Source organism: Agelaius tricolor, unplaced genomic scaffold, assembly GCF_023055355.1.
Source record: "Agelaius tricolor isolate 1412-34295 unplaced genomic scaffold, bAgeTri1.0.p SCAF_31, whole genome shotgun sequence".
Lineage (NCBI taxonomy): Eukaryota > Metazoa > Chordata > Aves > Passeriformes > Icteridae > Agelaius > Agelaius tricolor.
In genome coordinates this window covers 5,592,393-5,619,425 of record NW_027269291.1, presented here as the reverse complement: position 1 = coordinate 5,619,425, position 27,033 = coordinate 5,592,393, and the positions used below count along the sequence as shown (strand labels likewise).

The 27,033-nt window shown below is 47.9% G+C and overlaps 1 protein-coding gene across 3 annotated transcripts in view; it reads left to right on the top strand.

The window, feature by feature from the left end:
- LOC139601444 (acid-sensing ion channel 2) overlaps window positions 1-27,033 on the top strand; it is a 499,686-nt gene that overhangs the window by 429,478 nt on the left and 43,175 nt on the right. For all 3 annotated transcript variants that reach the window (XR_011682917.1, XM_071450541.1, XM_071450542.1), the window contains exon 2: window positions 25,544-25,694. Coding sequence is in view for 2 of the 3 variants with exons in the window: in XM_071450541.1 (XP_071306642.1) it covers window positions 25,544-25,694 (151 nt within the window). In the remaining variant the exon portion in view is untranslated. The remainder of the gene's footprint in view (window positions 1-25,543; window positions 25,695-27,033) is intronic.

The window sequence follows — 27,033 nt, the reverse complement described above, 5'->3', positions numbered from 1 at the left end:
GTTTTCCCCTGGAGCTGTTCCAGAGCTGTGCCTCTGCCCTGGTTTTTGTGGCTGGATGGTTGAAGCTGAGCTGGGCTTTGCTGAGGCCTCACCTGGGCAACTGCTGGGGCTGGAGAGTTCAGCTGGGAATGTTCAGCATGACATGAGCCAGGCACTGCCTCAAATCCTTCCCAAAAGCTTCCCAGACGCCCAGAATTACCCAGCTGGGAAAAGCCCTGTGAGACCATGGAGGCCAGCCCGTGACCTGCCACCCCCTTGTCCCCAAGTGCCACCTCCAGGCTCAGCCCAGGGCTGGGGGGCTGCTGGGGGGAGGTGGCAGCAGCTCTCTCCACAGAGAGCAGCAGGCACAACTTCCCAAGGATTTCTCCTGGGGAAGGCAGTGAGAACCTCAGAGAAGAAGAGAAAACAATTCTTATCTTCTATTCGCTGTTGTGTTTGCTGGGAGTGTCCTGATGAAGGCAGGAATGATGAATCTGACTCCATGTTCTCAGAAGGCTAATTTATTTCTTTATTACACTATATTATATTAAAAAGTACTATACTGTTGCAGTGTGGTTTCCTGTTTGACCCATCCCAGCCCCCTCAGGTGCACCAACATTTCCTCCTCCCCCTTTTGCCCTCCTGCCTAAGAGCTGTCTATCAATCTTAACATTCCAGCAAGGCATCGAATGGTTGGCAGAATTTCAAAAGATGCCCCCAGGTCCGGGCTCATTGGTCTGTATATCCCTTGACCCTTCCCCTCCTCACACCTGGTTGGCCCTCACCTGTCCCTGCCCTCCCCCTGTCCCCAGGGCTTAAAAGGACACGAGACCATGCGGCCCAGTCTGTCTGTCTGTGGGCTGTTACCACGTTCAGAGGCCTACCATGCTGCAATAAAACTCTGGATTAAAGCTCTATGACAGAACCCGCTCCTTTTCTCTTCACTGCTGCCTCAACCTTTTCCACCAAAGGTAAACTGAGTTCCTATTTTGCCTGGACTTGTTCTGAGCGCCCAGCTGCAGCACCCAGCCGGCCAAAGGTGTCTCTGGGGTGAAAACGCCACAGCTGCTGCCTTTGGTCCAGCAGCGAAGCCAGACGAAGCCAGGCAGGACACACCCCGAAACATGCGGGGTCTAATATTTAATACTATACTATACTAAAGAATACAGAAAGGATACTGAGTGCTAAAAGGATAATAATGAAAACTCGTGACGCTTTCCAGAGTCCCAACACAGCTTGGCCCTGATTGGCCAAAGAGTGAAAACAACTCCCAGCAGAATGCAATGGAACAATCACCTGTGGGTAAACAATCTCCAAACACATTCCACATGAGCACAGCATAGGAGAAGCAAATGAGATCAGAATTGTTTTCCTTTTCTCTGAGGCCTCTCAGCTTCCCAGGAGCAAAATCCTGGGCAAAGGGATTTTTCCAGAGAATGTGAATGCTACAATTGACTGCTCCTGGTGTTTGGCACACATGGAATGTGTTATGGAGATTGTTTAACCAAAGTGATTTGTTAATTGGACACTGGTGAGGGTGGTTTGGATTCCTTCACCAGTTGGATCCACGTGTGTTGGGACTCTCTGGGTTTTTCTTTTGTATCTTTTTTTAGTATTCTTTAGTATTCCTTAGTATATATCTTTAATATCTCTTTAGTATATAGCTATAGTATCTAGATATTATAGATGCTAGATATATTAGTATATATCTATAATATCTCTTTAGTATGTAATTTAGTATAATAGTATATAGTATATATACTATATATCTATAATATATACTAATAGTACATATTATATAGTTATATTTTATATATAATATATATTATATATCTATAATATATACTAATAGTATATATCATATTTTATATTTTATATATATTATATTATATTATATATCTATAATATATACTAATAGTATATATTATATATTTATATTTTATATATACTATATATTATAGTATATATCTATAATATATACTAATAGTATACATGAGTATATATCTATAATATCTCTTTAGTATGCAATTTAGTGTAACATAGTATAGCTTAATAAAGCAATTGTTCAGCCTCCTGAATCATGGAGTCAGAGCACATTTTTCCCATTCCTGAATCATGGATTCAGAGCACATTATTCCCATTCCTGAATCATGGATTCAGAGCACATTATTCCCTACCCCATTGATGGGGTCACCCTGCATTGATGGGGGGCTCTCCCTGCCCTGCATCCCTGGCAGTGCCAGGCTGCTCTCCTGATCTCCAGGCTGTGGAGGGGGACAGGGAAGGGACAAACCAGCGTCACCTGTGCTGCCCAGAGTGTCATTTCCTGCTGCCAGCTCTGTCAGAGCTCACTGTGGTTCATTAAAACGGCCCAGCCAGGGCTCTGTGAGTCACACAATTCCCACCTGGAGCAGCTGCTCCATCCAGCCCCGGTGCCAGCTCTGCCTGAGCCCTGCTGGGCACAGGGGGCACCAGGCAGGAGCTCCTGGCTCAGCCTTTCCAACGGGATCATTGCAGCTTTGCTCCCTCCCTGTCAGAGCCCCAGGAGTGCCCTGGGTCTCTGAATTCCTCCAGGAATGGGACGGCCAGGCTTCTGCTGGGAAAGCCGTGCCAGCCCCTCCCCACCCTCAGGAGTTTTTAATCCAAATTCTTACCGAGTTTCCAAAAAAAAAACCCACTGACTCCTTTCTTCTTGGGTCACCAGCTCCTTGTATTTTGTCCAAATCATCAGAAAAAAAAAAGTGTGGAATTACCTGCCTGCATCTGTGCTGTGATTCTGCACGGAGCACAGAGAAAAATCCATGGAAACTTCTCTCTGAAAACTCTGCAGTGCCTGGGCTGGATTAAACATGATTAAAGATTATCCCTGGATTCTCAGCCAGCTGCTGTTCCTGCTGGAAAAGCCAGTACAGCAGCCAGGAGTGCTTTCCCTGCCCTTCTCCTTGGAGAGGCTGGGAATGCTGCCATGGAATGTTCTTATCCTGCCAGCTCCTGTCTCAAGAACTGCATTTCCCAATGGTTTCCCTGGTTTTAAACTGGGATTAGACACAGGGATGGCTCCACACTGGCCTGGGTAAAGGAGGAGCCCAGGGACACCCTCCCAGCCAGGAATCCCTTCCATGAAATACACATTCCTTATGGGAACTTTGCAGGGCCTGATGACAATGACATTATTATTATTATTATTATTATTATTATTATTATTATTATTATTATCATCATCATCATCATCATTATTATTATTCACCATCATATTTTCTGGAAAATCCTCTTTGCCCAGGATTCAGCTCCTGGGAAGCTGAGAGGCCTCAGAGAAAAATGAAAACAATATTATCTCATTTGCTTCTCCTGTGTTTGCTGCTTTGGAATGTGGTTTGGAGGTTATTTATCCAACAGCTGATTATTTGATTGGTTTCATGTGAATTGGTTTAACTTAATGACCAATCATGGTCAGGCTGTGTCAGACTCTGGAGAGTCACAAGATTCATTATCATTCTTTTAGTATAGATATAATATAATTAATATAATATAATATCAGCCTTCTAAGAACATGGAGTCAGATATATTCCTTCCTGCCATGGGGGGCCACAGAAATTTTTTTTTTTTTTTAAATTTTTATTTTTATTACATTTTCACCTCTGATTCTCTCCCCATCCACAGCCAGCTCCCTGCTTTATTGTGATCCCAGTGTTCTCGTTCCTGCTGGGAGTGGGAAGCACTGTGGGGTTCTCAGGAGCTCCTCAGAGCCCATTAGAGGCTCTCTGGAGCCCAGGCTGTCTCCTCATTGTGTGAGAATTGTGAGCTGAGCGTGCCAGGCAGCCCTGCAAGGGAAGTTCACTCTGAGGTTAATGCATTTTATCCATCACTTGAAATTCCTGGTGATTTTTCCAGCTGAGGCACCGAGTTCATCCAGGCAGGAGCTTGGGGAAAAACAAGGGTTCCTGAAAGGCTCCCTGGACTGAGGGAGAATGCACATTTTGGGAGATTTTTTTCACAAAAATTAGGGCAGAAAAAGTGGGATTTTTGCTGAAAATCCTGGCTGTTCATCCTGGAATGGGATGAAGCTCCCTGGGGGAGTTCAGTGCCTGTGCTGAGCCCATCCTGCAGTGCCCTCAACTCCCCCATCCCAGGGGATGTCATGAGCTCTGTCACTTTTCATTTTCCTGTCATTCCCAGCTCAGGCTTTTGGGATGCTGGAGCTTTTCCTTGTTGTTCCTTTGGCATCATCCAGCCCTGTCTTGAGCCCTGATCCCATTCCCCTTCCCAGCCCTGTCCTGAGCCCCAATCTCATTCCCTTTCCCAGCCCTGATCCCATTCTCCTTCCCAGCCCTGTCCTGAGCCCCAATCCCATTCCCTTTCCCAGCCCTGATCCCATTCCCTTTCCCAGCCCTGATCCTGTTCCCTTTCCCAGCCCTGTCCTGAGCCCCAATCCCATTCCCTTTCCCAGCCCTGATCCCATTCCCTTTCCCAGCCCTGATCCCATTCCCTTTCCCAGCCTTGATCCTGTTCCCTTTCCCAGCCCTGTCCTGAGCCCCAATCTCATTCCCTTTCCCAGCCCTGATCCCATTCCCTTTCCCCCTTTCCCAGCCCTGATCCCATTCCCTTTCCCCCTTTCCTGAGCTCTGATCCCATTCCCTTTTCCATCCCTCTTCCAGCCCTGACCCCATTCCCTTTCCCAGTTCCCAGCCCTGACCCCATTCCCTTTCCCAGCCCTGATCCTATTCCCTTTCCCATCCCTCTCCCATCCCTGACCCCATTCCCTCTCCCCCTGCAGCAGGACCTTGGAGCAGACTCCAGTCCTGAGTCCTCCATCCCATCCAGGGAGGGTAGGGATGGGTTTATTCCCTCCAACCCTTCCCTGGGAGTGGGGCTGGGCACTGCCTGGGCTCCATTCCCGGCTGGGGTGCAGGGGATGAGCAGAATCCCACAGACCCCGGGTGTGGGAACAGCTCTGGCCAGGGCTGGGATGTGTGACAGTGTTCACAGAGGTCTGAGGATGAGGGAAGAGATGAGGATCTGACTCCATGTTTCACAAGGCTGATTTATTATTTTATGATATATATTACATTAAAACTACACTAAAAGAATAGAAGAAAGGATTTCATCGGAAGACTAGATAAGAATAGAAAAAGAAGGAATGATAACAAAGGCTTGTGTCTCAGACAGAGAGTCTGAGCCAGCTGACTGTGATTGGCCATTAATTAAAAACAACCACATGAGGCCAATCCCAGCTGCACCTGTTGCATTCCACAGCAGCAGATAACCATTGGTTACATTTTGTTCCTGAGGCCTCTCAGTTTCTCAGGAGGAAACATCCTAAGGAAAGGATTTTTCAGAAAAGATGTCTGTGACAGGGATGTTTTTAGCATCCATGGAGAAGGAATTTGGGAATTTGAGTTTTTGTCTGCTGGAATGAGAAAGAGCTGGGGGATCCCAGGATTCGCTGCTCTGGTGGGGACAAAGGGACATCCCCAAGGTCCTGGAGGAGGCAGAGGATGGAGGTGAAAAGGAATTCTGGGGCTTCTCAGCTGCTGGGTATTTCAGGGGGACACAGAAAGGGATTTTTTGTCAGTGGGATCCAATTCCTCAGGGCAGATTCAGGGACTCACCCAGCTCCACCCTGTGCTCCCTGGGACAGGGACAGGAGCCAGTGAAATGCAGCTGTGCCAGGGGATTTGCAGGGACATCAGGGAAAGGTCCTTCCCCAGAGGGTAAAATAAGCACTGGAACAATTTCTCAGGGTATGGCCACATTCCTGAGGCTGCCAGAGCTCCAGGAGCCTTTGGACACTGCTCCCAGGGCTTGTTGGGGTGTCTGGGCAGGGCCAGGAGTGGGACTGGGTGATCCTGGGGGTCCTTCCCCATCACTGTCCTATTTCTGAAAAATCCACTTTGCCCAGGATTTCTTTGCCTGGGAAGATGAGAGGCCTCAGCTTCTCCATGTTTTGCTGCTCTGGAATGTGGCTGGAGATTGTTTATCCAAAGATGTGAATTGTTTTTAATTAATGACCAATCTCAGCCAGCTGTGTCAGACTCCGAGGAGTCAGTCACAGGTTTTTATTATTCATTCTTGTTGAGCCTTCTGTCTGTATCCTTCTCTTTCTTTAGTACAGTTTTAGTATAGCATTAATATAATATAATATAATATAATATAATATAATATAATATAATATAATATAATATAATTATAATATAATATAATATAAATCAGCCTTCTGAGAACATGGAGTCAGATTCTCATCTCTCACCTCATCCTGGGCACCCTCACAAACTCACCACTTCCCACCTCAGGATATTCCAGGATTCTGTTCTTTCAGGGACTGAAATTCTCCTCTTGGTCACTGCCCCAGGGGCAGCTGCCCCCAGAGACAAAGTAAAAGAAACCAAACTGAGGGGATTTTTTTGCTGGGCAGGAAAGACGGGATTGGGGTCTGGCTGTGAATGAGTGCCTGGAATGTGGCCAGGGAAACATCCCTGATGTGAGAGGATGGACTGGAGATCCCTGGAGAAGCCCCTGTGTGTGTGGGGACAGTGGGGACAGAGGAGGCCACTGTGTCCCCAGGCTCAGGACTGTTTGGGAAATGTTTTATGGAAGCAGGGGGAAAATAGGGAGAAGTGCTCATCCCAGGCACTGACCCCAGCAGCAGCCAAGGATCCACTGCCCCCTTGGCTGAGCAGGGTCAGAGGTTTGTGTGCTCAGTGCTGGGAATGGGAATTTGGGAGTTTGACCTTGGAGTTAATCACAAGGCCTGGGGCAAATCAGACCCAGAGCCCTTTGGGAATCAGAACTGTGGAATTGTTTGGGTTGGTTTGGGATCTTAAACCCACCCAGTGCCACCCCTGCCATGGCAGGGACACCTCCCACTGTCCCAGGCTGCTCCAACCTTGTCTTGGACACTTCCAGGGATCCAGGGGCAGCCCCAGCTGCTCTGGGAATTCCATCCCATCCTCACAGGGATTTTCTCACAATAGCCAGGATTTGGGTGATGTGGAACAGGCCCTGGAGCAGCCCCAGGAGCTCTCTCAGCTCTTGCCTCAGTTCTCTGTCCTGAGCTCCAAGAGCAGTTTAGCAGAGCTCCTGTCACTGACGTATTTTCTGAGAAATCCTTTTGCCAGCATCTTTTCTCCTGAGAAGCTGGGAAGCTTCAGCTTCTCCATGTTTTGCTCCTCTGGAATGTGATTTGGAGGATTGTTTACCCAGCACATGAAATTGTGCTGGGTAAATTAATGGCCAATCACAGCCAGCTGTGTCGGACTCGCCGAGTCTGTCACAGGATTTTATTATTTATTATTTATTATCTATTATCTATTTTTATTTTTATTATTTAATTATTTTATTTTATTATTTATTTATTATTTTATTATTTTATCATTCTTTGCTGGCCTTCTGATGTCTCCTCTCTCTTTCTTTAGTATAGTTTTAGTGTAGCATTTTTAATATAATACATATCATAAAATAATAAATCAGCCTTCTGAAACTTGGAGTCAAGATTCTCATCTCTCACCTCGTCCTGGGGACCCTCAAACACCACCACAAGCTCTGAGCTGGGCTTTGCTGGCTCCAGGCAGGATTTTCCTGCCTCCCAGAAATGGCAATTCCTTGCACAGAATTAATTCCTTGGGCTCTGAAGCCATAACAACAATAACAACAATAATTATAATAATAATTACAATAACAACAACAATAATAATTATAACAATAACAACAACAACAATAATAATTATAATAATAACAACAACAACCTGGGTAAGTTTCTGTGCTCAGTGATGGTGCTGAGGTCATTCCCTGGGCAGGATTTGCAGAAATCCCTTCCAGAGGAGATGGCCATGGATGCCCCAGGGATGGGTTGGGAATTCCCTCGGTGGTTCCCAGTTCCTGGCAGGGCTTGGTTCCATCCCCAGGGCTCCCCAAGGAGAAGGCAGCAGGAAAAGCTGAGGGAGCTGTGGCTCCATGGTTCCTCCATGGGAAGGGATTCAGGCACAGGGGTTGGAGCATCCTGGGCGCCAAAGGCAGCCCCAGATCCTGGATCCCAGATCCCAGCTGCTTCCTCAGGGAAGGGATGAATTCCCCCAAGGAATTCTGGGGGGGCCCTGTTGGTTTTTTAAAATAAAATGTGCAGAATCTGCTCAAAGGCAAGCGCTGCTCCTGGGGCATTCCAGGGTGGGAAGCTCAGCCCCAGGTTTTCCTTGGAATGAGGGGAGAGCCTCAGACCCCTGGAGTTAATTTGGGAGTTTGAACTTGGAGTCAGTGCAGCTCTTGAGCTGGGGTTAATCCAGCTTATCCCGAGGTGCAGGAGGAAAGGAAGGGGATTTTGTGTCCTTGCAGCATCTGTGGGACCTGGCGGCATTAATTGAGATTAATTCTTCTGGCTGATTAACCCACATCACTCTGGGAGATTTACAAAACACCTGGAAACCTTCTCTGGGGAGATTTTCTGTGTTTGCTTTCCTTCAGGTCCATGTTTTGGATAAAAGAGTTGGAAGGAAGAGCCACAGAGGGGGGGAGGGCTGGTTCTGGATCAGAGCTGGCTCTTGATCATAAAAAAATAAACATTTTGATCCCATGGGTGCAGATTCCCTGGATTTATCTGAGGATTAGGATAAGGCTTCTTAAACCTGCAGGTGTTCAACCCCAAATCAGCTTTCCCTGGGATGAGCAGGGTCAGGGATGAGCAGGATCAGGGATGAACAGGATCAGGGATGAGCAGGGTCAGGGAGCTCCTGGGATCTTCAGGGCTGGGAAATGTCCTGGGGTGATGGGAATGTGAGAGGGACAGAGAGGAGGACAGAGGGAGGGGGCAGTGACAGGGAGGTGACAGTGACACCACCACAGGCTCTACCTGGCCCTGAGAACTCCAGAAATCAAACTAGAACCTCAAATAAAACTTTGGGGACAGAAGGGCTTCAAAGGAAGGAGCTTTACCTTAAATCTCCCAGCCAGGAATTCCCAGTTCCCAATCTCCCATCCATCCCTGCCCTCTGGCACTGGGAGCCATTCCCTGGGTCCTGTCCCTCCATCCCTTGTCCCCAGTCCCTCTCCAGCTCTCCTGGAGCCCCTTTGGGCCCTGGCAGGGGCTCTGAGCTCTGCCTGGAGCTTCTCCTCTCCAGCTCTCCCAGAGCCCAGCTGTTCTCCCAGGGAACATTCCCTGGATCCAGAGGGGCTCCAGCCCTTGGATCAGCTCCTTGGATCTCTCCACCCCCTTGGTTTTCAGGGGTGTCAGGATAACCAACCTGAAATTCCATTGGTTGGATCTCTTGGGAAGGTTTTGGATTGGATAAAGAGTCCAGGGATAAAAAATGCTCCCTTTGGACTCCCTGGCAGCCCAGGAATCCCTTCCCAAGATCCCATCCATCCCTGCCCCTGGTTCCCAGCAGGGACCTGTCACAGCTGGGACAGAGACACCACAAAGCCACACTCCATTTTCGGAAGGCTCCAAACTGTTTTTATTACAGCATATATGCTTTTAATACATTCTTACAAAACTCATCAGTTTACACTTTACTCGTTGGTCACCAGAGACAAACCAAGTGCTCAGTGGAACAGGCAAAGACAAGCAAAGTGCTTATTGGAATAGGCAGTTGCAGGGTTTTTCTTATTCTTATTTTCTTATTTCTCCTTCTTTCTTTCTTGCTTTCTGTGTCAAGGACCTTGGTGGGAAATTCTTTCAGGGGTAAACATGGATCCTCTCATCCATCTTCTCTCTGGCTCATAGAAGTCACTGTAAAACCTCTTCCACTGTTGGTGTCCAGGGAAACTCTGGCTGCAGCCCCCAGGGTGTCCCAGATTAAATCTGACACAATGTCCTGGTAGAGATGGAGACAACACAAAGCCACACTCCATTTCAGAAGGCTCCAAACTGTTTTTATTACAGCATATATGCTTTTAATACATTCTTACAAAACTCATAGGTTCAGACTTTACTCAGACAAAGACTGCTCACTGGAACAGGCAGTTAAGTTTCTCTTATTTCTCCTTCTTTCTTTCTTGCTTTCTCTGTCAAGGACTTTGGTAGGAAAATCTTTCAGGGGTAAACATGGATCCTCTGATCCAACTCCTCTCTGGCTCACAGAGGGAAATTCTGGCTGCAGCCCCCAGGGTGTCTCAAATTAAATCTCACACAAGGTTGTGGTAGAGATGGAGACAACACAGAGCCACACACTCCATTCTCAGAAGGCTCCAAACTGTTTTTTACAAACTGCATGCTTTTTGTGCATTCTTACAAAACTCATCAGTTTACACTTTACTCGTTGGTCACCAGAGACAAAGAAAGTGCTCGTTGGAACAGGGAGTTGAAGTTTCTCTTATTTTCCTTCTTATTTCCCTCCTCCTTCTTATTATCCTTCTTTCTTTCTTGGTTTTTATGTCAGCAGCCTTGGTAGGAAATTCCTTCAGGGGTAAACATGGATCCTCTTTAACTTCTCTCTGGCCCACAGAAGTCACTGTAAAACCCCTTCCCCAGGATCCAACCCCATGGAATGCTGTGAGCACTCCTGCACTCCCAGGGAGTCCTGCAAGTCCTGGATGCCAGAGGAGCAGGGACATCCCTGCCATGGTCACACCTCCCACACTCTGGGAGTCCTCACAGATGGGAGGGAGCTGAATCCTGCTGGAACGAGGAGGAGGAGGAATTCCAGAATTCCACACTGGGGAAAGGAATTCCAGAACTCCATACTCAGGAATGAGGAGAAGGAATTTCAGAATTCCACACTGGGGAATGAGGAGAAGGAATTCCAAAATTCCACACTGGGGAACGAGGAGGAGGAATTCCAGAATTCCACACTGGGGAAAGGAATTCCAGAATTCCACACTGGGGAATGAGGAGGAGGAATTCCAGAATTCCACACTGGGGAAAGGAATTCCAGAATTCCATACTCAGGAATGAGGAGAAGGAATTCCAAAATTCCACATTGGGAAAGAAATTCCAGAATTCCATACTCAGGAATGAGGAGAAGGAATTCCAGAATTCCACACTGGGGAACGAGGAGGAGGAATTCCAGAATTCCACATTGGGGAAAGAAATTCCAGAATTCCATACTCAGGAATGAGGAGAAGGAATTCCAAAATTCCACACTGGGGAAAGGAATTCCAGAATTCCACACTGGGGAATGAGGAGAAGGAATTCTAGAATTCCACACTGGGGAATGAGGAGGAGGAATTCCAGAATTCCACATTGGGGAATGTAGAGAAGGAATTCCAGAATTGCACACTCCATCTGTGTCACCCCTGCCTTCCAGGCTGGGATGGCCTCAAGGATCTGCTCACAATTCCAACCCTGGGATCTCCAAGGATCACAATTCCAACCCTGGGATCTCCAAGGATCACAATTCCAATCCAGGGGTCACAATTCCAGTCCTGGGATCTCCAAGGATCGCGATTCCAACCCTGGGATCTCCAAGGATCACAATTCCAGCCCTGGGATCTCCAGGGGTCACAATTCCAACCCTGGGATCTCCAAGGATCACAATTCCAACCCTGGGATCATCAAGGATCACGATTCCAGCCCTGGGAATGTCCAGGCTGGACAGTGGGAGGTGACCCTGCCCATGGCAGGGGTGGAATGGGATGGGGTTTAAGGTCTCTCCTGTGGGAAATGGATTTGTAGGGAATTCTCCAAGCCTGGCAGAAGGCTCACACTGTGAGCATCTGTATGCAAACCTGGAGATGAGAAATGCTGGCTTGGGAATACCATGGAACAGGACAGACATTGCTGGGAGAGAAATGGAACTGGAAACAAGTTTCAAAGGATGGCCTTGCAAATAAGACCAGATACTCTGGAGAAAGAGAACTGTGAAAGATGCAGTGTAGTGGGACCCATGAGGAGTAATTTTAGATGTTTGGCTTTAAGGCATTTACAGCATGGGGTGGTTTGGTGTTTGTGAGGGTCCCCAGGACGAGGGAAGAGATGAGGAATCTGACTCCATGTTCTCAGAAGGCTGATATTATATTAATTATATCATATCATGTTATACTGTACTAAAACTATAATAAAGAAAGAGAAAGGATACAGACAGAAGGTAAACAAGAATGAATAATAAAAACTCATGACTGACTCCTCAGAGTCCAACGTAGCTGATGGTGATTGGTCATTGAGTTAAAACAACTCACATGGAACCAATCAAACATGCACCTGTTGGTAAACAATGTCCAAGCCACATTCCAAAGCAGCCAAACACAGGAGAAGCAATCAGATAATTATTATTTACATTTTTCTCTGAGGCTTCTCAACTTCCCAGGAGAAGAAATCCTGGCAAAGGGATTTTTCAGAAAACATCATGGTGACAGGGTGGCAAAAGCTGATAGGCCAAGAAACACTTAATAATGTATTGTAATTAGGAAATAGTTGGCTTCTGATTGTGATAACATGAATTATAACATCTGTATTGTCTCACCCTTCTTATGAGACTGAAAATGGAATAAAAGTTTTTAAAACACCTCTCAGCTGCCTCATCTCTGTGTCAGAAAAGGGATTAATCTGTCACTTCTAACCCAAACCCTTCCATGATTCCCTGGTTCTCTGCTGCCTCTCCAAATTCCCTTCCCAAATGCTGGAGCCATCACGAGAAAATCAAAAATATTTCCCTGTGCTTGAGCATCTCCCACTAAAGTGTCTGGAGGGGCACTTTTCTGATGGAAGTACCTTTTCTATGATGGAAATACCTTTTCTATGATGGAAATATCTTTTCTATGATGGGAATACCTTTTCTATGGTGGGAATATCTTTTCTATGATGGGAATACCTTTTCTATGATGGGAATACCTTTTTCAATAGACTGCAGATGGAATTGAAGAGCCTGGAAGGTGGATCCCAGAGTTCTGGCCTGGTTATTCCAACAAATCCCTTGGGAAGGGCATGGAACCATCCCTGAGCACGCGGCTGTGGTCACTCAGAGTGACCCTGGTGGCCAGGCTGGCCCTGGGCTGGCTGGGGCCAGGCTGAGCTTTCCCTCATTCCCAAATATTTCCCTGCAGGCAGGAGCTGGGGCACTCAGGGGTGTGAGCAGGGAAAACTTCCCAGGATTTGGGCTATAATGAGGGAAGGGAAGGGAAGGGAAGGGAAGGGAAGGGAAGGGAAGGGAAGGGAAGGGAAGGGAAGGGAAGGGAAGGGAAGGGAAGGGAAGGGAAGGGAAGGGAAGGGAAGGGAGTTTCCAGTGGATGATTTCAGGGGATGTGGATCTTTCCAGGGGATGTGGCTGTTTCTGGTGGATCTTTCCAGTGGATAGGGCTGTTTCTGGTGATGTTTTGATGTGGCTGTTTCTGTTGGGTGTTTCCAGTGGAAGTGGCTGGCTTTAGTCCATGTTTCCTGTGGCTCTTTTCAGTGGATTTTTAATGCTTCACTCCCTGTCTGAGGATGAGGGAGCTGCTTTTCCTCCAGGGAAGGCAGCAGCTGGAGTTGTCACACTGGGAATATTTGGAGCTGTTTGTCCTTCCCATGGGGCTGACACCTCCTCCTGCACCTGTGGAATGGCTGGAAATTCCAATTGCCTCAAAGCTCCAGCCATGAAATGATTTTACAGCAGGGAACAAACTGCAGGAGCCTCCTCCAGGGAGGCTGTGGAGGGGCTGGAATCCATGTCTGAGGAGCCTGGGGGGCCAGGACAGCCCAGCTCCAGAGCATTTCCCAATCCCTTTGGATTTGGGATGCTGCTGGATGGGTTTAAGACATGTGGGAGATGCTCAGTTGTCACCATGAAATATTATGAAAAATCCATTTGCCAGGATTTTCCTCCTGAGAAGCTGAGAAGCCTCAGAAAAGAAATCTAAACAATATTTATCTGATTGCTTGGAATGTGGTCTGGAGGTTGCTTACCAACAGGTGCATCTTTGATTGGTTCCATGTGAATTGTTTTTAATTAATGACCAATCCCAGTCCAGCTGTGGCAGACTCTCTGAGTCTGTAATGAGTTTTTATTATTCATTCTTGTTTAGCCTTCTGATGTCTCCTTTCTCTTTCTTTAGTATAGTTTTAGTATAGCAAATATGATACGATATGATATAAATAATATAATATAATATAATATAATATAATATAATATAATATAATATAATATAATATAATATAATATAATATAATATAATATAATATAATATCATCCTTCTGAGAACTTGGAGTCAACTCTCATCTCTCACCTTGTCCTGGGGACCCTCACAACACTGCAACACTCAATCCCTATTTCTGGAGAATTCTCATGGTGCAGGATATCCGTGCACAGCTGAAGGATTTGGGATTGGCAGGGACACTCCAGCTCCAGGTGTTTTATCCCCCTTTTCCCTCAGGTTCCGTGGCACTGCATGGGATGGGCACTGAGGGGATCTGGGGGCTGCTCTGGGACACTCGGAGGAGTTTTGGGACTCTGCAATGTTGGAATGTTGGAGGAGTTTTGGGACACTGCACTGTTGGAATGTTGGAGGAGTTTTGGGACACTGGAATGTTGGAGGAGTTTTGGGACACTGGAATATTGGAGGAGTTTTGGGACACTGCAATGTTGGAATGTTGGAGTAGTTTTGGGACACTGCAATGTTGGAATGTTGGAGCAGATTTGGGACACTGCAATGTTGGAATGTTGGAGGAGTTTTGAGACCCTGCAATGTTGGAGGAGATTTGGGACACTGCAATGTTGGAATGCTGTCAGTGCCAGAGCTGGGTACAGAGTTCAGCTGAGGGAATGGACAGGAGCTAATTAAGGCAATCAGTGGGGATGGATGGAGGGGGAGCACAGATTGTAATTAGGATCCAAATTAATCCCAGTCCAGGAACTGTGCCTGGCACCGGCCCCAGGGCTCCAGGGCTGGGATGGAGCAGGGCTGGAACCACCCTGACCCTCCCTGACTCCTCTTCCCACTCCATCTGCTGCTTCCCAAGGGCCTTTTCCAGGTGCCTGTGGCCTCGTGTGACCCAGCCAGCCCCAGGTGGGGACATCAGCCTGAGGTGTCCCAGGCCAGCCACCTCAGGCCACCCCTTTGCACATTCCAGGTGACCTCAGCTTTGTGCTGGGGCCTGGATTTTTATGGATTTTTAATGGATTTTAATGGATTTTAGATTTATTTTAATGGATTTTAGTGGATTTTAATTGAGTTAAAATTGATTTTTAATGGATTTTTATGGGGTTTTGTGGATTTTAAAATTTATTTGAATGGATTTATAATGGATTTTTATGGATTTTAAAATTTATTTTAGAGGATTATTATGGATTTTTAATTGATTTTAAATTGATTTTTATGGATTTTTATAAGATGAGATACTTTTTTTTGTTAAAAAGACCCCAGTCTTCCCCCAAAATGTCCTAAATCTCTAAAAACCAGAGGACCTGTCCTCTTCAGTGGTCCCTGATGGTGTCACCTGGTCACAGGTGGGACTCTGTAACCTTAGAGGGCTTTTCCAACCTCAGTAATTCCATGTTCTACCAAAAACAGCCTTGAGAACTGGAGTTCCTGGGTTCATTTGTGGTCCCATGGGAGATGGGAATATCCAGGTGTTGTTCCCAACAGCCCATAAATCCCAGGGAGCCCCAGCTCCTGTCCTGCATCCCTTTGCTGTGTGTGCAGGGAACCAGGGACTGATGGAATCAAGGAGAGGGCAGCACTTCCCTTGGCTTGTGCACCAACAGAATTCCCAAAGATTTGGAATTCTCCGTTGGAGTTGATCCATTTGGTGCTGGAATTTTGGGGCTAACAGGTTTTTGGGGTTTAACAGATATTTCCTATTTAACACCCACTCAAGGGAGATGAATTGGAGCTGGAGGGGGAATTTTATGGATTTATGGCAGCTCTGAGGAGTCCTCCCCATTCCCACAAATCCTGGCACCAATGGGACATTCCAGGGAGAGGCTGATGGCACTAATCAGGAGAGAATGGGAATATTCCTTAGGGAATTAAACATAGAGACAAGGGCTCTTCTGCCAGTGTTTAACTGGAGTTGGAGGCTGGGAATTGTGAGCCACTGGGAATGTTTGATGCCATCCCATAAAACACAGATTGGAGAGAATTGGGCACGTCCAGCGGCAAAAGCTGGATTGGGAGGGAGGGATGGATGTGCTGGGGAGGGATGGATGTGTTGGGTTGGGATGGATGTGTTGGGTTGGGATGGATGTGTTGGGAGGGAGAGATGTGTTGGGAAGGGGTGGATGTGTTGGGTTGGAATGGATGTGTTGGGTTGGGATGTGTTGGGTGGGATGGATGTGTTGGGAGGGATGGATGTGTTGGGAAGGGATGGATGTGTTGGGTTGGGATGGATGTGTTGGGTTGGGATGGATGTGTTGGGAGGGATGGATGTGTTGGGAGGGATGGATGTGTTGGGTTGGGATGGATGTGTTGGGTTGGGATGGATGTGTTGGGTTGGGATGGATGTTTTGGGAAGGGGTGGATGTGTTGGGGAGGGAGGGATTTGTTGGGAAGGATGGATGTGTGGGAAGGGATGGATGTGTTGGGTTGGGATGGATGTGTTGGGTTGGGATGGATGTGTTGGGAAGGGATGGAGGTGTTGGGAAGGGATGGAGGTGTTGGGAGGGATGGAGGTGTTGGGAGGGATGGAAGTGTTGGGAGGGATGGATGTGTTGGGTTGGGATGGATGTGTTGGGGAGGGATGGATGTGCTGGGGAGGGATGGATGTGTTGGGAAGGGATGGATGTGTTGGGAAGGGATGGATGTGTTGGGTTGGGATGGATGTGTTGGGAAGGATGGATGTGTTGGGTTGGGATGGATGTGTTGGGGAGGGAGGGATTTGTTGGGAAGGATGGATGTGTTGGGTTGGGATGGATGTGTTGGGGAGGGAGGGATTTGTTGGGAAGGGATGGATGTGTTGGGTTGGGATGGATGTGTTGGGGAGGGATGGATGTGCTGGGGAGGGATGGATGTGACTGACACAACCAGAGCACACAGCCTCGAGCTGTGCCAAGGGAAATACAGGCTGGATAGCAGGAAAAGTTTTTTGCAAAAAGGTGATAAAGTTCTGGAATGGCTGCGCAGGGAGGTGGTGGAGTCCCCATCCCTGGGGGTGTTTAATAAAGCCTGGATGTGGCACTGGGGGCCAGGGTTCAGTTGAGGTTGGGTTTAGCTGAAGCTGGGTTGGACTCGATGACCTTTAGGGTCTCTTCCAACCCAGTGATTCTGTGGTTCTGTGACTTGGGACAGACCCACAAGGATGATCCAGTCCCACCCCAGCCCTGCCCAGACCCTCCAACAATCCCACCCTGGGCATCCCTGGCAGCGCTGTCCAAACCCTCCTGGAGCTCTGGCAGCCTCGGGGCTGGGACCATTCTCAGCAACACTGAAATGGTGGGGTTTAGGAAGACAGAGATCAGTGAGAATTTCCCAACAGAAACAACTCCAGGCCCACTGGCATTGCTGTAAAATTGAAATTCAGCTGTGGGATTGTTGGAGAGCTGGGAAGCCATGGCTGTTTCTGTGGGCTGGGCATGGCTCTGTCCCTGTTCCCTGCTGTTTCCCTGGAAAGTTTTCCTCAGACCCCAGCAAGGAGGAGTCCTGAGGGGAATAAAGCAGTGGCAGGAATCCTGAACTTCCCAGGGAGCAGAGGGAATGGGGTGCTTGGGTCCTGTATTCCTCGTTCAGAGGAGCTCTCCAGGGGTTTCAGTGCCTTCACCAGGGATTTTTAGTGCCTTCATCCCTGTTCTTTGAGGTGTTGGGGCTGGGTTGGACCTGATGACCTTGGAGGTCTCTTCCAGCCCAGTGATTCTGTGAATTCTGTGATTCTGGGAATTACTGGATCTGGGCTCCTCCTTTGGGAAGAACATTCCCATTAATGCTAGGAACGAGGTTGATCTGCCTTCAGGGCTTGCCTGGGACTGGGATCAGTGGGGCTGGGGGCAGCAGCCTGGCAGGGATCAAGGATCAGTGGGGCTGGGGGCAGGGATCAGTGAGGCTGGGGGCAGGGATCAGTGGGTTTGGGGCAGGGATCAGTGGGTTTGGGGCAGCAGCCTGGCAGGGATCAGGGATCAGTGGGGTTTGGGGCAGGGATCAGTGGGTTTGGGGCAGGGATCAGTGGGTTTGGGGCAGCAGCCTGGCAGGGATCAAGGATCAGTGGGTTTGGGGCAGGGATCAGTGGGTTTGGGGCAGGGATCAGATGGGTTTGGGGCAGGGATCAGTGGGTTTGGGACAGGGATCAGTGGGTTTGGGGCAGGGATCAGTGGGGCTGGGGGCAGGGATCAGTAGGTTTGAGGCAGGGATCAGTGTGTTTGGGGCAGGGGTCAGTGGGTTTGGGGCAGGGATCAGTGTGTTTGGGGCAGGGATCAGTGTGTTTGGGGCAGCAGCCTGGCAGGGATCAGGGATCAGTGGGGTTTGGGGCAGGGATCAGTGGGTTTGGGGCAGGGATCAGTGGGTTTGGGGCAGGGATCAAGTGTGTTTGGGGCAGCAGCCTGGCAGGGAAGGCTCTGCAGAGCCAGAGCTGCTGCAGGGGAGCCTGGGCTGCCTTCCCTGGCAGCGCTGCCTGACAAATCCCAGCGGGAATCTCAGCCTTGGAAAAGCCTCTGCTTGTAAACACGGCCCTGACAAGTTCCCTGGCTGTGCTTCCCTGGCTCCACGGGGAGATCAGAGCTGCAGGGAGGGAGGGATGAGCGTTTCCATGTCTGACATCGCCTTCCTGACAGCACCAACAAACAGGAGTTTAACAGACTGCCCGTGCACAGGGAGCAGATGCCAAACTCCTCCTCTCCAGGGGTTCCCCCTCCTGCATTCTGTTCATTTTTGGAAGAGCTTTGCCTTATGATCAGATGAGAGTGACCCAAATCCCCTTTGGCATCCAGGCTCTGGGATTTTTGCATTCTCCCAGTGGTTTTGTAGGACTGGGGTGTGGATAATGCATGAAGAGGATGCCCTAAAGGCTGGGCTTGGCTTGCACCCCCTCTGCTGGGATTGGCTTGGATTCCTTCCCTCTGCCCTTTGTTGGGAAAGGACATTTAATCCTTCCTGCCCATTCTAGGAGCTCCCTCCTTGCCAAGGGTCACCCCCATGGAAGGGGATTCCTTTGGGATCCCTCAGACCCCTGTGGGCACCTGCTGGGGTTTTCTTCCCATCATTCCATTTTAAAGACTGTCCCCCTGCCTCCTGCCTGGATGGACAAAGGGACCCTTGGGATGGACTGGGATGGAGCCTGGGATAGAGACTGGGATGGAGACTGGGATGGAGACTGGGATGGACAGGGATGGAGACTGGGATGGAGACTGGGATGGACAGGGATGGACTGGGATGGAGATTGGGATGGAGACTGGGATGGACTGGGATGGAGATTGGGATGGAGACTGGGATGGAGACTGGGATGGAGACTGGGATGGACTGGGATGGAGACTGGGATGGAGACTGGGATGGAGACTGGGATGGACTGGGATGGAGACTGGGATGGAGACTGGGATGGAGACTGGGATGGACTGGGATGGAGACTGGGATGGAGACTGGGATGGAGACTGGGATGGAGACTGGGATGGACTGGGATGGAGACTGGGATGGACAGGGATGGACTGGGATGGAGACTGGGATGGACTTGGGATAGAGACTGGAATGGAGATTGAGATGGAGCCTGGCATGGAGCCATCCCTCTATCCAAGTGCCATCAGGACAGGCCTTGGTGCCACCCTTAAAATTTTGATTTTGGGGTTTTCACCTAAAAATCTTGGGGTTTTACCCTTAAAACCTTGGAGTTTTCCCTCAAGACCTTGGGATTTTTCTCTCCAAATCTTGGGGGTTTTTTCCTCAAAATCTTGGGGTATCCCTTTCAAATTTTGGTGTTTTCACCTCAAAATTTTGGGGGTTTTGCCTTTCAAATCTTGGGGGTTTCCCCTCAAAATCTTGACGTTTTTCCCTAAAAATGTTGGGGTTTCCCCCTCAAAAGCTTGAGGTATTCCCCTCCAAATTCTGGGGGTTTTTCCCTCAAATCTTGGGGGTTTTCCCTTTAAAATCCTGAGTTTTTCCCTCAAAATCTTGGGGTTTTACCCTTAAAATCTTGGCACAGTGGGAGAGCTGGGAGCCCCGGGAATGGATCCCTATGGCAAAATCTGGGGAATAAAGTATTTTCTCCTCCTAAACAGGATCTTTTCCCCATCCTCTCATGGATCTTCTTGCACAAACATATCCCAGTTTTTCAGCTCCATGTTCCCCTTCTGGACCCATCTTGAAAATTGCTTTGTTTTCTTTTTTTTCCCCACTCTGCATCAATACCTTGGATGTGGCTTGCTGGGAAATGTCTGTCTGAGCCTTTGTGTCCCACAATTGTGAGAAATGACTGCACAGGATTCCAATTCCCTCTTTTTCCTTGGTTTTACCTCCATCTGGCACCTCCTTCCTGCCTTACCAGCGCACCCTCACCTGCATCTCCATCTGTATTTGGAAAAGTCATTCCCAGGCTTCCAATGAGTTCCTCCTCCCATCATTTTTCTCTGGATTGAAGGGCAGATTTCTCAGCAGGAATGGTTTTTTTCTGTGCATCCTGCTAGAAGCTGGAATGCCTCATTTTCCATGACTCTGGGCAGGCCTCTGAAATGCCAGTCCCAGGCCTGATGGATTCACAGTGTGAAAAACGCCAATCACTTGTTTTTAAAATTTTAAAAGTTTAATAGTAATAAAATGGTTATAAAAATAGTAATACAATTAGAGTAATAATAATTTGGACAATTTGAATTAGGACAATATGAGACAATAGAGACAAAGAGTTATGGACAGTCCGGGTACCTTTTTCTGGGCAGCACGAGCTCGAAAAAGGACCCACATTAACAGAGGATTAACCCTTAAAAGCAACAGCCTGTTGCATATTCATACACCTCATCCATGATGCATAAATTCCATTCAAACACAGGATTCTGTCTGGGCAGTGTCAGCTGCTTCCTCTGAATCCTGACAGCGCCTTTGAGGCAGGAAGAAGTTCATTTCTTCTGATAATGGAGCAATAAATTCTTCTTCTCTGAAAGATTCAGGTGTCCTGTGGCTGCTATCTCGCTGTGAGTCCTTTCTTTTTAAAAAAATATCTTACATAGCATAGTTTCTATTTTAACAATTTTTATAACCTAAAACTATATTTAACACACTACTTAAGAGAATTAATACAGCATTACTTTCTAACACAACACATATAATATTCATTTGAATATTTGCGAAAAGCCAATCATAAAATACATGCATTTTTCACAACAGGAAGCAGGATTTGTTTATCCAGGGCTTTCTTGGAGCCTTTGGTGCTGGTGGTATCTGGTTTGTGCTGGAATCTGTTTGGGATACCCCTGCTCTGAGTTTTAACTTCCCCAAATGGGCTTCCCTTGGCTAAGGAAGGGCTCAGGAAGTCACTCCAAGGCAGTTCATGGGTTGGACTCCATCCTCTCAAAGGCTTTTCCTGACCTAAACGATCCCATCAAATCCCATTCCACAGATTTAGAATTATTTCCCTTTATGCCCAAGCAGGGATTTTCCAAGGAGCTGTCAAAGGCCCCCGTGCTCCTTCAGAGGGAACAAATTGGAATTTTTATGGACTACTCTCAGGGAACGTGTCTGGAATTTTGTTTCTGGCCCTTTTTATTGAAGTTAAAGCATTTCCAAGAGCCAGGAGGGTTTTTTTCCCCCTCAGCCACACAAATTGAGCTTAAGTCATCCTGCTCTGCTCGTGTTTGCTGCCTCCAGTGAATCCCAGCCCTTCCCAACAGCTCCAGGGTTTATCCTGATGATCTGATAATGAGTCCTTTCCTGTTGTCAGGGAGCCTGGAAACAAGAGAAGACTCTGGAAAAACAATGTTGGATTTTCCCAGATAATCGCTCCCAGCAAAGGGGAGAGGGGGAGGAAAATCCTCAGGGGGGACTGAGGGAGCAGGAGAGGGGCAGGACACAGGGAATGGATTCCAAGAGGGCAGGGATGGATGGGACACAGGGGAGCAATCCTGGAGGAATTCCTCCCTGGAGGTTGGGGAGTAATGTGACAGTGTTCAAAGGGGTCCCGGGATGAGGGAAGAGATGAGGATCTGACTCCATGTTTCAGAAGGCTGATTTATTATTTTATGATATAGATTACATTAAAACTATACTAAAAGAATAGAAGAAAGGATTTCATCAGAAGGCTGGCTAAGAATAGAAAAAGAAGGAATGATAACAAAGGCTTGTGTCTCAGACAGAGAGTCCGAGCCAGCTGACTGTGATTGGCCATTAATTAGAAACAACCACATGAGGCCAATCCCAGATGCACCTGTTGCATTCCACAGCAGCAGATAACCATTGGTTACATTTTGTTCCTGAGGCCTCTCAGCTTCTCAGGAGGAAAAATCCTAAGGAAAGGATTTTTCATAAAATATCATGGCTACAGAGTGTCACTGTCACATTTTCTGGAAAAAATCCCTTCACCCAGGATTTTGCTCCTGGGAAGCTGAGAGGCCTCAGAGAAAAGGAAAACAATTCTTATCTCATTTGCTTCTCCCATGCTGTGCTCATGTGGAATGTGTTTGGAGATTGTTTACCTACAGGTGATTGTTCCATTGCATTCTGCTGTGAGTTGTTTTTGACTCAATGACCAATCACAGCCAGGCTGTGTCAGGACTCTGGAAAGAGTCACGAGTTTTCATTATTACGTTTTTAGCATTCTGTCTGTATCCTTTCTGTATTCTTTAGTATAGTATTCTTTAATATAATATAGATCATAAAATTATAAATTAGCCTTCTGAGAACATGGAGTCAGATTCATCATTCCTCCCTTGGTCAGGGGTCCCACAAATACAAGAGGGATGGAATGGAATGGAATGGAATGGAATGGAATGGAATGGAATGGAATGGAATTCCCAGAGCAGCTGTGGCTGCCTCTGGATCCCTGGAAGTGTCCAAGGCTGGGCTGAAGCAGCCTGGACAGTGGGAGGTGTCCCTGCCCATGGCAGTTAAGATCCAAATCCAAACCATTCCATGACTCTGTTGATCCTGGAACACCACAGTCCCTTTACTGGGAGTTGGAATGAATGCATGTGGATTTTTGAACTTAGAAATATCTTTAAAGGCCATTAGGAATAATGTTTTGTGTCTTTGGGAACGACAGGAATCCCTGTGGCTGAGAGGTCCCATGGTTGTCCTTTCCCAGTCCCCAGGAGGTCTCTTTCCCTGGGGTTGTGATTCCAGCCCTGCTGCCCCTGTCAGGTTCCATCTTTTCCTTGGATAAACACATCCTAACAGGAGCTTTTACAGGGAATTTTTACAGTCATATAAAACCACCCCATCAAGCTGCCTGGATTTATTTGCCTGCAGACTCCAAAATCAATCCCTGGGCTGTTGTTCCCATTCCAGCCTTGTTGTTTCCCCCTGATTTTCTCCACTGCAGCTTTTCCTCCTTGCTGTATTTTAAACTCCCCTCATTAGGAATTTTTGACTTCTGCCTTCAGAGCCTATCTGGGGAACCCCATCCATGGGGCTGCTTCCAGAGGCTGAGCTTCTCTTTCCAGCCTGAGCTGTTTAATCAGTCAGGCAAGTATTCAAATGGGATTATTTTTATTTGGATATCAAATCCTTTTTAAAGCATGTATTGTTTTTTCCCCCTCACAAACACTTTCTATTTGAATTCAAATATTATTTCCTTTCTCTCCCATCCCACCTGCTTCCCTGGCACTTGGATTAGTCAGGATATGTCAATATTTGAGGGAATAAATCTCTGCTGGCTCCAGCTTCTGTTTGGGTTTCTGACTCATCTTGGGGTCAAATGAGCTCAGCAAATGTGGGAGAGATTCTGGAGGGACTGGAGCAGCTCTGCTCTGACTCCCGTGCTCCAAGTGCTCAGTGCTGGGCTTTACTGGTTCTTACTGGTTCCCAAACTGGTTCTTACTGGGCTTAACTGGTTTTTACTGGTTTAACTGGTTGTTATTGGTTTAAGTGGTCGTTACTGGTTTAACTGGTTGTTATTGGTTTAACTGGTTTTTACTGGTTTAACTGGTTGTTATTGGTTTAAATGGTTGTTAATGATTTAACTGGTTGTTACTGGTTTAACTGGTTGTTATTGGTTTAACTGGTCATTACTGGTTTAAATGGTTGTTACTGGTTTAACTGGTCGTTACTGGTTTAACTGGTTGTTATTGGTTTAAATGGTTGTTACTGGGCTTTCTGGAGCCTTTATCCCAGGAAGAGTTCTGGATGTCCCCAGGCTGGCAGTGCAGGGTGAGTGGGATTGGTTGGAGTTAAATCTGGGATTTCTGGGAGTTTTCCAATTCCAGGGGGATCCTGAGCTGAGCCCGAGCCCTGAGTGTCACCAGCAGCAAAGGTGACAGCTCTGCTGCCACCAGGAGAGCTTTGGATTCCCACTGGGAATTCTGTGTTTTACCCTACTGGGAATTCTGTGTTTTATCCTACTGGGAATTCTGTGTTACCCCACTGGGATTCTGTGTTATCCCACCTGTAAATCTGCTTTATCCCACCGAGAAATCTGCATTATCCCACCTGGAAATCTGTGTTATCCCACTGGGAAATCTGTGTTTTATCCTACTGGGAAATCTGTGTTATCCCACTGGGAAACCCATGTTTACTCTGCTTGGAAACACGTGTCCACCCTGTTGGGAAACCTGTGTTCTTCACATGTCCATCCCACTTGGAAACCAGTGTCCCTCCCTCTTGGAAATCCATGTGCACTCCACCTGGAAATGTGTCCATCCCACCTGGAACCAATCCTGTGTCCATCCCACATGGAAACCTGTGTTTGCTCCCCTTGGAAACACTGTGTGATCCCTGGAAAAGCTGTGTTCCCTCCCTTGGAAGCCCACGTGTCCTGCACCTGGAACCCTGTGTCCATCCCCCTGGAAAACCCATGTTCTACCACTGGAAAAAACTGTGTTCTCCATCTGGAAAACTCATGTTCTTCCACTGGAAAAACTGTGTTCTCCAGTGGGTTTCCAGAACACTGGAAACCCCTGTTCTCCCTCTGGAAAACCCATGTTCTGCCACTGGAAAACCTGTGTTCCACAGATCCCTCCTGGAGCCCCATGTCCACCCTGCACTGATGTCCCCCCTGCTTTGCAGTGCTGGTGCCTGGAAGTTCCACCTGGGCTTTGCCAGGAGTTTCTATCAGGAATCCTCCCCAAATAAGAGTGAAGAAGAGCAGAATGATGGAGGAAATCTTTCCTCATTTCCCCAAGTGTTTTTAACTCTTCCTATTTTCCAAGCAGTGGCAGAGGGAGGAATGAAGGGGATATTGGATTTTTAATGCCAGGAGAGCATTGCCATGGCCTAAATGGGCTGAGACTCCACCCAAAACCAGGGAATTGTGTGAATTTTTAGCAGGAGCTTAAGGCCAGAGTGAGTCTGTCAGAGCTTGGACTGACTGGAATGACTCCGGGAGCTTTTGAGCTTTCCCTCCAAACAGCTTTTCCTCCCTCCCTTCCCTCTTTTACTTTCCATAAGGAAAGCACAGTGATTAAACAAATGATTAAACCTGGATGGATTTCTGAGGATATTTGTGAGGCTATTTCTGAGGATATTTCTGTGGATATTTATGGGGATATTTATGTGGATATTTCCCCCTGACATGCAGCTTGTGGCTGTTTCCCATCCCTATGCCAGTTGGGAATGAGGGTTAATTCCGTGGGAAATATTCCCTAATTCCTCTCTTTTTTCCCCACAGGTGTTTACAAAATATGGGAAATGCTACATGTTTAACTCAGGAGAGGAGGGGCGGCCTCTCCTCACCACAGTGAAGGGGGGGACAGGGAACGGCCTGGAAATCATGCTGGACATCCAGCAGGATGAGTATCTGCCCATCTGGGGAGAAACAGGTAAGAGCTTCCTCCTCCTTGGTGATTTCCTTGAAAAAACCATCCCATCCCATCCCATCCCATCCCATCCCATCCCATCCCATCCCATCCCATCTGCTCTGTCCCATCCCATCTGCCTCATCTTGTCCCTGCCCACCCTCTCCCATCCTGTCCAGTCTGCTCCATCCCCTCCTGTCCAGTCCTACTTGTCCCATCTTGTCCCATCTTGTCCCATCTGCATTGTCACATTGACATTCATGTCCCACCCCATCAGCCTCTCCTGTCCATCTCACCCTGTCCTGTCCCATCCCTCCATCCTGTCCTGTGCCATCCCATCCCATCCCATGGATCCCATCCCATCCCATGGATACCACCCCATCCTATCCCATCCCACCCCATCCCATCCTACCCCATCCCACCCCATCCCATGGATCCCATCCCATCCCAAAACCAGCTCTGGGAGCGGGATCCTGCTCAGTCCAGGATGTGTCACTTTTCTCCCCAGGGTTTGTGGTGGCCCCTTGGGAGCAGCATTTTGGGGAGTGCTGGGCTTGGGTGTCCCAGCCCCAAGGTTTGGGATGCCAGGCAGGAATGGCACTGCCTGTCCTGGGCAAGGGTGGCATTTGTGGGTGACAGGAGTGTGGAGACACCTTCAGGGGCTCCAGCACATCCCTCTTCCCTGGAAAGGCATTTTTGGGAGGCTGTGTTCAAGGTGGACTCCAGCTGCTCTCTGGGTTTTCCTTCTCCATAGAATTTGGGAATATTTGCTGCTTTGAGTTGTGTTTGCTGGGTTGGTGCTGTGTGGGTGGAGCAGGGACTGGGTTCCTTGGCTTTGGAGCATTTGGGGTGGATGGAATCTGTGTAGGAATGAACCTGGCTGAGCTGAGCATCTCTGGAGGTGCTGGAACCCTTTGGTCCTGGAGCAGGAGGTGCTGACCAGGAGAGCTGGGCTGTGGGATGTCCCCAGGGCCTGTGGATGGGGATGCAGCTCCTGGAGTGGATGTGCAGTTGTGGGGAGCACTGGTTCCTTTAATGGATCATGGATCCTTCAGTGGATCATGGATCCTTTAATGGATCATGGATCCTTCAGTGGATCATGGATCCTTCAATGGATCATGGATCCTTCAGTGGATCATGGATCCTTCAGTGGATCATGGATCCTTTAATGGATCATGGATCCTTCAGTGGATCATGGATCCTTCAGTGGATCATGGATCCTTCAATGGATCATGGATCCTTCAATGGATCCTTCATTGGATCATGGATCCTTCAATGGATCATGGATCCTTTAATGGATCCTTCAATGGATCGTGGATCCTTCATTGGATCATGGATCCTTCAATGGATCATGGATCCTTCA